The sequence below is a fragment of the Populus alba genome, chromosome 3 (assembly GCF_005239225.2).
Source record: "Populus alba chromosome 3, ASM523922v2, whole genome shotgun sequence".
Taxonomy (NCBI): domain Eukaryota; kingdom Viridiplantae; phylum Streptophyta; class Magnoliopsida; order Malpighiales; family Salicaceae; genus Populus; species Populus alba.
In genome coordinates, this window is record NC_133286.1 from 2,418,036 (window position 1) to 2,429,242 (window position 11,207).

General features: G+C 33.5%; 1 protein-coding gene across 2 annotated transcripts; it reads right to left on the reverse strand.

The window, feature by feature from the left end:
* Positions 1-376: 376 nt before the first annotated feature.
* On the reverse strand, positions 377-5,892 carry LOC118044099 (thiamine biosynthetic bifunctional enzyme TH1, chloroplastic). Of its 2 annotated transcripts, none has more exons than XM_073408347.1 (8): positions 5,510-5,892; positions 5,367-5,442; positions 5,199-5,274; positions 3,910-4,044; positions 2,755-2,819; positions 2,513-2,640; positions 1,459-1,718; positions 377-1,025 (listed from the first exon to the last, which is right to left on the reverse strand). In XM_073408347.1, exons 1-8 carry the CDS (start codon positions 5,825-5,827, stop codon positions 491-493), a joined length of 1,593 nt encoding a protein of 530 aa, XP_073264448.1. In that variant the 5' UTR covers positions 5,828-5,892; the 3' UTR covers positions 377-490. The 2 variants fall into 2 exon arrangements, with proteins under 2 accessions (XP_073264448.1, XP_034908148.1); XM_035052257.2 differs by having other exon boundaries at positions 1,459-1,715; positions 5,510-5,883.
* Between the last annotated feature and the right edge of the window lie 5,315 nt (positions 5,893-11,207).

Sequence of the window (11,207 nt, forward strand, 5' to 3'; positions counted from 1 at the left end):
CCAGTAAAATTCCTTAATCTAGACGTTATATTTAATTAATTTTATGTTTTGATAGATATAGAAACCTATCCACTATCATATATTATTAATATATGGTGTCCTGATCTGTTCAGTCAATTTCATTTTATTTATTAAAATAATATTGTTTTAAGATTTTTTTTAAAAAAATATTAAAATAACATGTTTGAGTTAAAATAAAGTTTTGAGAGCCAAAATCCAGACCAAGTTACCAAACCAGTCAGACAGTTTTTATGAGTATGTTAAATATATCTTAGACTAAAATATTTGATGTTGATGTTTTCATGAAAAATATTCAAACCAAAAGGTATTAAAAATTTTGTACTGTTTTTTTTTTTTTTTTTTTTTAATAAAGCTCTGAGTTTAAAATCTTAATTATAAAGAACTCAAGGTCACTTGAACATTTATTTATACGGTTCTACATCGAACAACAGAAAGGCCTTACCAACAAAGACTGGTCCATACCTGGAATTTATTGTATCTTTGATGATGATGCCTCCATCAATAACGCATGCAACTTCTTGGTCTCTGCCAAAACATTTTCCCTATCGAATAGAGCTGAAACAACAGCGACACCTTTCAGATTTGGTAACCCCATCTCCATCACAGTGCCTGCATTCGAAGCATTAATCCCACCAATTGCAACCACAGGTAGCTTAGAAGCCGAACAAACAGTTTTTAATCCATCCAAACCGATAGTGGGATTGTTTGCCTTGGTGTTGGTCGAATATACTCCACCACAACCAATGTAGTCCGCACCGCCAATCCATGCTTGCTGAGCTTGCTCTATTGTCTTGCATGATACTCCGATTATTTTCTCTGGACCCAGAAGAGTGCGAGCCACGGAAGCAGGCATGTCAGACTGGCCGACATGTACCCCGTCAGCATCACTTGCAAGGGCTATATCGACACGGTCATTTATCAATAGCGGAACTCCATGGGAACGACAGACTGCAAGACATGATTTTGCTGTTTCCAAAAAATCCCTTGTTTCAGCATCCTTCTCCCTGTGAAGAAAATTTACAGAATTATATTCCTATGCAATTGCAAATTATGCATCCATGCAAAGATCAAGCTATAAGCAAAACTCTACTCGTATTCATGGCAACCTATATTTTTATGCAAAGCAACCTCTTCAACATATTAAAAGTCACTGTAGGGCAGCGCCTATTCAATTGCAAAAGGGCGATAGCACATAGACCAAAACATTGCTTTAGACACTCCATTATGACCAAAATATTGCTTTAGACACTTCAAACTAGAGATCCATTATGATGCTCACGTTCATGGAACTTCAAGAAATATAATCAGCAAAATTATGATAGAGAAATGCACGAGACATCTAAGAATATGCAGAGCACTGGATGTTTATATTTTTTTTAAGTAACAATTAGCTGCTTCAAAGTGAATAAAAAAAAGTATAACATCAAACAGTCAAACCTCAATTGAACAATGGTAGCCCCTCCTTGTATGGCTGCTGCAACAGCATCTACCATGGACCGTCCCCACTTTTTATTCATCCCAGAATCTGTCACTGCATACAGAAACAAGTCACTTGGATTGAATGCATCTTTTCTATGGAAGCTTTGAGAACCACTCTTAAGCCTTAGTAGGTGGTCGAAGGGGCCTTGAATCCCATTTCCAATCAAAATGTCTTTGCTATATTCCAAGGCTGTCTCAACATAGCGCTTAGCCACCTGCTGCAATTAGGGTATATAAGAATGCTGGTACACAAAACAAAAGACAAGAAAGAAAATTAAAAGGAAATGAAAATGGAGGGGAGGGAGGGAGAAAGGTGGAGAACACTCCAGCCATGCAGCTGTAAATTGCAAGTCAAAATAAATGGCCTGCTAAATTATCCAAAATTACCCTAAACTTTGGGTCAAACTGAACTTAACCCATGAGCTTTAATTTCTTTTTTTATTTGAGTACCTTGAACTATTGTTTTTTAGGCAAACCTTTCCATTAATTTTGACCACAAATAAAAGTCTATAAACATGACACATTTCATGAAAACACGTTATTTGAGAGGGAGAAAAGGTTAACAGGGGGACAGAAACCTAGGCAGAGAGGTTTTTTTTTTTTTACCAAAAAATAGTTCGCAGTACTCAAATTGAAAAAAATGAAGTTCAAGGACTAAGTTCAATTTAAACTCAAAGTTCAGGATAGTTTTGGACAATTTAGCCTAAATGACCCATGGACCATCATAGCTCTCTCTCTAGGGCGAATGATAAAAGGATAGCATCATTCTTAACATCCAATAAAACATCTGAACAATATATGAAAAACAGGCTTAATCAACTCAATTTGGGTTCCATAGGCATATCTTATCTTGTATTTACTGATAAGGCTCGGTGAATTTAAATAAATACATAAATTGATGTTTTAGCTCATTATGAACTCAATCTTGACTGTACAACCAGTCATGATACTCCTGAATCACTTAGTATTTGAAGTTGGCTATGAATCAAAAGTACAAATGCTTTATAGTTACCCTGACAGCTGTGAGCATTGGAGAACCTTTTGCCAGCTCAGCTGCTATACATGAAGCCAAAGTGCAGCCAGTACCATGAGTATTGCGAGTTTTTATGCGAGATGAGCGCAGCTCATAGAAGCGTTCACCTGCAAAAACTTCCTAGTGTTAGACTGGCTTTAAAATGAACATTACTCATGATCACAGACAAAATATAAGGAATAGCATTATTATTTAACAAGTTTAGTAAAATTTAATCTCACCATTAAAGAAGATATCAACAGCATCCAAAGAATCAGGGAGATCACCACCTTTGACAAGCACATTTCTGGAAAACAAAATTAACAACTATAATCATGCAACTCTCTAAGCTCAGAGCACTGGATCCATTCTAATCCTCGTGTTATTCCCATTTTGTAATAGATTTTCTCCAAGACTAAATCCAGTATCATAGACAACACTGAAAACACTTATAAACATCAGAAAAGCAACAGATTAAATATTTGAGTTCAATTTGTTGTAGAAAACATGGGACAGCAACATGTTGACATGATAGAATAACCCTTAATATTTCAACCTCAAGGGCTGTCCTACATCATGCTTGGCATCATAGTGATTCAGCACCATGACTACATGCATGGGAGAACTTACAAGGGCAAAATGACTGATGCCCAATGAGAAGAGTTGTTATTCAAGCTGTTAGAGCAGCTTTAACAACTTGCATGACAGTTTCCAGATATTAGAAAAAAGCAAAAACAAAACAAATGCTCTAGGCAGTTTCCGGGTGGGAGCCATGTTAGCTATCAAATTAAGTTTTCTCCTATCTTCACAGAGTACAAAGACATACTAACTTTAAGTGTCTTGGTTTCTGAATCAAGAATCCCATAACTGGCACATAACTCATAATCATGAGTGCTATAGATGCCACATTATTCTCTTCAGCCTATTTGAAACAACGAAGACCATTCTGATCACCAATGACAACAAAGAACTAACCAACCACAGAGGACCTGCACATGAATGTCACATAATACTCTCCATAATCTAGCTATCAGATAATTGTACTTGCAAGTTCAAACGGCTACAATTTTGTCTCCTAACTTGACAGATAACCCCGGAAACACATTGTTCTTTAAACAGTTTCTTGTGTTCTTGACAATAAGATCCAAGACATAGAAAAAGCCCATGCCTTGCTTGTAGCATTTTCTCACCTTTGAGGGTGTAATGACTTTCTAAATATTATGCTGTCAAATAGAAAATGCTGCAATTTGAACAAGAGGTAAACTTATCACCTTTTCAATAGCAGAACTCCTTAAGTGAGCCCTTTCATGGACTTAAAGAGATAAAAGTACATAATAGTTTTATAATGATAGTTTCCCTAGGCAAGTGAAGGACAAAATCAAATTCCATGAACTAACCGTGGACCCAGTGCATGCAACAGCTCAGCTGCGTTGCGCATGTCTGCAACTGTTTCAAGGCGTATACCACCAAGTAGAGCAGATGCCTCTTTTATATTTGGGGTTACTATGTTGGCCATGGGAAGGAGCTCCTCTCTACATTCAAGAACCAGAAATTTGAAATTATTGAAAATATCCAACATAAGAGTTCACAGGGCAAAAAAAACGAAAAAAAACACAAAGCAACTCTCAATAAGTTAGTGATGGCCAGCACACATACAAGGTCTATATGGAAAAGGTTGCTCATCTAGGATGAAATTGCCAGCCATTCCTATGCCTCATCTATAGCTCCTTAAAGAAGGCAGTTCCACCCATAAATACTCATTCAGTTAGCCATGTGCTCCGTCCTTAGAGGATTGCCCTCAATAGCCTTCAGCAGGGCACAAGACATGATATAACCAGGTCCCAGTATGGAAAACTTAAGACATGATCTGATTTTGTATTGCTCTAGACATTGATAAAACAAAGATGAAAGTACAGATGTTAAAAGGTGAAAGGCAACATATTTAGACAAACAGTTAAGTGGACTTAGATTTTGCCGACAAAATAATCAATGAAATCAGGCAGAGATAGCCTACACTTGCTGTAGTTGGCTGGCTGCAGAGAAGTTAATGGAGCACCACTCAGCAATAGAAATATGAGAAGAATTTGGAACCTGGAAGGTAGATTTGGTTGTAGAAATCTGTGGCTCTCGGAAATGAAAGAAACCAAAAAATACGCGGCAGATTTCTAACTATTGCAGCTGCAATTTTTGAATATTTTATTAAGCAATGTCAACTTCACCGTTAGTGATGTATTGAGATAAAAATACTTTACTTCGACACAAGTTCTACTAGATTGATAGCGGTTCATTAACTAGCTGGCTGTTGATGCTCTTAACAGCTTATAAAAAGCTCACAGCTTGAGAGAAGGCACGTGATACTACTTGACTGTAGATAGTTCTTCTTTCTATAAGCATGAGTCTCACATTGTTCAACGTTTTCCACCACGAATAAGATGTAATTCAATATGATTCAAATTTCCCATCTTCACAAATTAATAACAGCAAAATTGCTCGACAGACTCCATTTCCTAATGCTTACACTCACCACCACCGCTGTCCCGGTGTAACAATGGCTCAGCATCCACCATAAAATTCTCATTATCTCTCAAAATGGAGTGATTGTTAACTAATTTTCCCACTAGAAAAATAATCAACAAAAAGAAAAACCAAATAACGACTGTTAAAAACAAAAACTACAGCAACTTACCGAAAAGTGGAAAGAATGGAAGGGCCAGCAAGCACGTCTCCACTGGTAGAAACCATGACAGGATCAACAACCAAAGCTGCCTTTAATTTAATTATTACGTCATTAAACTCGGTAAAATCACAAATTAAATCATTCGAAATAATTCGAAATTTTTCCTTTTTTCTTTACCTCGAACCGAAAACTCAGTGAGACTCTGAAGAAGAACCTTAACTACCCCAACAGAAGGCAGCATCCCTGTTTTAACCTAAAAAACGAAATGGCAATCAATCAAAAGCAAATTTGAAGGACCAATTGAAATGTTAAGAACTTACGACATCAACTTGCATATCTGAAAGCACTGACTTCAACTGCTGGGCAACAAAATCCTCCGGCACAGCGTGTACAGCCTGAACTCCAACGGTGTTTTGTGCAGTAACGGAAGTTATCACTGTAGAGCAATAAACTCCGCGTGCGGCACAAGCCTTGAGGTCGGCTTGGATTCCGGCGCCGGCACCGGAATCAGAGCCGGCTACACTCAAGACGTGCGGGATTGAAGCACCGCCGTTTTTCTCTTGCATTCTTGAGCTCATAACTATGCGTTTTTGGTAGAAGGAGAAGGAATTGGAGAGGATGACTCCACCGGAGGCCATTTCAAGACGCGACCACCACTTATCGAATATAATATATAATGTTACTTGGGAGGGCTCGACCCGGCCCGGTTATGCAACGCGGGTCTCTAGAAAGAGGAAAAAAGGAATATCGACGTTAGATGTTTGTAAATGTTTGCACTCCAGTCCTTCAAGATCATTTCTGTTGCGTTTAGGTCTTTGATTATAATAATGGAACACCAAATTACCTGCCTTTTTCTGGTAGCAATTTGAGAATATAGGTTTGGTAAATAAAAATATAAGATGATAAAAATATAAAATAAAAATTACCAGTCAAATTTTAAATCAAATCTCACAAAAAGTGAGAGAGGGAAAAATAATATTTATTGTAATTGAAGGATTCAAATTATATTTTTAGGAAAACTAGGGTCATCTTGGCAAATTCAAATTATAGCTTTTTGCCAAGAGATCAGGGGATTGTGTTGTCAGAGAGACGATAGAATAAATAAGTAAGTAGGAATGAGAAAAAAACTGAAAATTGATTAAACTGAGACAATTAAAAAAAAATTGAAAAAACTGAATTGTGAAAAAAAAATTAATTAAAACTTTGAAAAAACTGACCGGTTTGGTTTGGTTTTGATTTTGTAAGCTTGAAACTAAAAAAACCGAAATGAACCCAAACCAGAAAAAACCGAGCCAAAATAAAAAAACGAGTCAAACCAGTTTTGTTCTAAAAAACTGAATAAAAACCGGTTGGTTTGAACCGGTTTCGATTCAATTTCTGGTTTTTTTAAAAAAATAAATTTAATTTGGTTATTTTTTTTATATAAAAACCGAACCGAACCTTTAACAATGAGTTTATTGAAAATTAGACTTCATAATTTATTTTAATTTTTTTTAATGGGGTTATCACAATCTCATGATCTTGGTCGCAAGTTCAACAAATTAATCTGAGTTAAATCATGTCATTTTTTTATCTACTTTTCATGAGGTTATCTTGATATCATGACCCAGATCACATGTTTGACATGTTAACCTCGATAATTTTTTTGTTATTTTTTTTTTCATTTACATTCTTTAACATTGAGTTGATTGGGCATTAAGCTTCATAGTTTGTTTTAATTTGCCTTTTATGGGGTAATCATGGTCTTATAATCTAGGTTATGGATTTGATAAGTTAATCTAGGTTGGTTTAAATCGATTCAATATGTCGTCATTCTAATATTATTTTTTAAAAAAGATGTTGTCTTGAAATTTTGTTAATCAAACCATGTTTTATAGGTTGTGTAGGGTTACCTATGGATCCATTAGGTCGATCAGATCACATCAGTTCAACCTCCACGCGGTTTAAAAAAATATTTGCTAGAAAAATATTAGCAATACTTAGATGTTACTTTTGTATGCTAATTTTTTTTTTATCCCACTTGAGGTGGAGCGCAAGCCAACGATCTAGTCTATCAAAAAAAAGTAATGGAGGGAAATCATTGTTCATCTCCTTGAACGCTATTGTTCAAGTGATATTCATCGGAAAGAAAATGGCATGTGCAACACCAAGGGTCGGACCAAACTTTTTCCAACACTAAAAAAGGATATTCAAGCAATGATAATCTGAGACAACCAGGTTAAATTAACTAAAACATAGCTTGGGATATGAGATGGAAAAAACCTGTAAAAAAAAAAAAACTATAAAGTTCAAGGCTAATGATCATAGTTATTAAATCCGGGCCGGGGGTTGACCCAAATAAGAGGTCAGGTCTCGGGTTTCTTGGGTTAACCCGGGTCAACCCGGATTTTTTTTTAAAAAAATAAATGTTTAAATATTTTATATGAAAAAATTAAGAAAAATCCATGTAAATATAGGCTATATATATTGTAAATAATAAAGTTTAAAATAATATTTTAAAAAGTTTTTTATCATACATTAAAAAGATATTATGTTAAGCTTTTAAGTAAAAGTATTTAAACAAAAAAAAGTTTTTATCCCACATTAAAAAAACATAACTTTTTTCTTGGGAAAATAGAGTATATATACTAATGGGTTTCAAATCCCATATTGAAAAAAGAAAGCTTTTTTCTTGGGAACATAGAGTATATACTAATGGGTTTTGAATCCCACATTGAAAAAACATAGCTTTTTTTCTTGTGAACATAGAGTATATATATAACATAGAGTATAGATATTAATAGGTTTCAAATCCCACATTAAAAGGATATTATGTTATCCTTTTAAGTTAAAGTATTTAAACCAAAATGTTTTTTATTCTATATTGAAAAAACATAACATTTTTTCTTGGGAATATAGAGTATATATACTGATGGGTTTTAAATCCTATATTTTTTTAAAAAAAAAGGTCTCGCCCGTGTTGTTGCACTGGCCAGTCTTTTGACAAACCCGGACCGGTCTAGCTGTTGGGTTGACCGGATCCCGGGTCGACTTGCCGGTCCAATGTGGGTTTAATAACTATGCTAATAACCTAATGTCAAAGATAAAAACAAAAAAAGCTTCAAAAAATACAATGTTGAAGAAGAAAACCTAAGTTAGCTCGGAGTAACTTGACAAATCAACAACCTATGATATGATTTTGGGATAAAAAAAAAAAAAGAATTTCAAAAAAAGGCCTAACAAAAAAAGGTCAAGGTTAAATAAAAAACACTATGGAAAAAAAAATGCTAGTAGACCCTAGTTTACTTTACTAACCCGCTCTTGAAATAATAAAGTAGAAAGAGAAGTGAAAAAATAACAAAGCTCAGGGTAAATAATTTAATGTAAAATGATGAAATTAAAAAAAAAAACAGTCATAGAAAAACCGGGGGGGGGAACCCGAGTCATCTCAGGTTACATTGACTGACCTGCCACTCACAGCATGAGATTAAGATGGAAAAGTTTAGACTTTCAAAAGAAGGACCTAGCGAAAAGACAAAAGTTAAATAAAAAAACATCGAGTAAGAAAATACAAGCTAACTCGGGCTACCTTGATTAACATGTACTCGGGATAACCTAACATAAAAAAAAGTGAAAAATCACATAGCTTAAGAGCCAATAATTTAATACCAAAGTATGAAATTGTTAAAAAAATCAATTTCAAAAAAAAAATTGAGGGAAAACAATATGAGGCAATCATGATTAACTTGACTAATTTATTACCTGAGATAAGAGATCAAGATAACTCAACAAAAATAAAAGCGCAAAACAATTAAGTTAAGGGCTTAATAACCAAGTATTGAATGATCAATTTGAATAAATCAATTTTCAAACTGCTCCATTAGGAGGCAGCCACGAAAAAATAACAAAGTAAAATATTGAATTGTAAAAACATTTAAAACCAAAACAACGCAAACTAGACATGGTATATAAAAAATGAAAAACAATAATTGGGGATTGGATTGGAAAACAAAAAAAAAAAACAAGAAAGGGATAAAAAAGTTATTGAAAGAATGAGGACCAAAACTAGACAAAAAAAAAATCAAATGAAATTAAATGTTGAGGGATAAAATTGAAAAACAAATCAAGAAAATGATAAATATATAGCAATCAAAAGAATAAAGACAAAAAATGAATAAAAAAATTACAATAAAATTAAAAGGGATGGAATTGCAAAAAAATAAATTCAAGAAAAATATAAAGCACATAAATAAAGCAATTAAAAGTAGAGTAATCAAATCGGATAAAAAATCAAATTAAATAAAATGTCCAGGGATGAAATTGAAAAAAATCCAAACTTCAAAAAACATCAAAAGCCAAATAAACAGTAACTAAAATAATGAGGAGCAAAATCGATAAGATTACATACTAGAGGACACAATTGGTTTTTTTGGAAGTTCATACACATTTTTATAAGAAATGAGTGACAAAAAAGAGAAGAAAGAAGAAACCTCCACCACAGCTCACCCAGACCTCCTCCTCAAGCACACGCCATACCATCGAGAAAAGGATGGCGCGCCACTCCTGATGCCATGGAGGAAGTAGGACTTTGGCCACCATATGATCCCTCATACGCCATTTAAATGGCGTGGAGGCCATGACGTGCTAACATGTGTGTGAGCATTTTTTTAATAATATTTAAAAATTTTAAATTACCTATCCACTAATGACAAAGCCTGAAAATAACAACAAAACCAATAAAAAATAACTAAAATACCCTCACAATAGCCTTTGCTTTTTCAAATTGCAAGGTTAGTTCTGCTCTTTTACTGTTTTTAAAAAAGAAAAAGATGGAGAAACCCCTCTATACATGTATATTGTTTTATTTTTCAAAAGCATGTTCGTGACTCTATTGTTAATTAAAAAAAAATGACAAGAAAGCCCATCACACATTTTTTTTTTTTTTTGCTTTTAAGGGTAATTTAGTCATTACACTATAATAAAAACATGTCCGAACCATTTTGTGTAACATGGAAAAGACATTTCTATCCCCAAATTACAAGTTTAACAGTTTTTTAGGCGAGGGAAAATTGTATTTACATTGTTCCAGTCCATGATTTTTTGTGTTTAGAGTCCGCAGTAAAAGACTTGGTTCATTTTTTTTTTTTTTTTGTAATTTTATTTTATTTTATTTTACATTTCTATTTTCCTACTTTGAGTTTATTAAAAACCAAACTTTGTTATTTATTTTGGTTTTCTTTATATGAGATTATTGTGGTATTGGAAAAATGTCTCGTACTAGAACTTTTTTATTTATTTTTAGTTTTCTTTCCATAGGTTATTGTGGTCTCGAAAAAACATCCTGACATTTAATTGATGCTCAATTTTATAATTGCCTACTTTTTTCTATCGTATTATTAAATAAAAAAATGTCCATCACATTGTTAAATTGAAAATGGTCTATCATATTGTTAGGTAAAAAATGTTTTTTTTTATCAAAAAAAGGTTATTATGGATTGTGCTTCGTGATTTATTTTTTCTATGGTTATCGTGATCCTAGATAAACATACCAATATTGGGTTGATGCTTGGTTTTTTTAGCATCTATTTTTTATCATATTGTTAAATAAAAAATTATTTTAGAAAAAAAAACATAATAACAGGAACCGAGTGTTCACGATTTATTTTGATTTGCTTTCTATAAGGTTATTGTGGTTTCATAAAAATATCTCGGTGTTGAGTTGGTGCTCAGTTACCGTATAATTAAAAGAATTTTTTTTTTAAAAAAAATATTTAACTCAATGGAGTTCATAATCCAAGTCACGAGTTTGATAGGTTAACCTAATTTGGTCTAGGTTGATTTAACATGTTGCCGTCTCATTATTTTTTTAAGAAAATATGTCATCTTGTTAGTTTTTTTAAAGCCAAACCATGTTTTTACCAATCATCCATGTTTCTTTTAAACTGTTAAGTTGACCAGTTTATGTCGGGACAACTTTTATATAATTTAATTTGAAGCTCGAGTTAGGCATGTTTAGATCTGACCTATCAAGCTAAATTT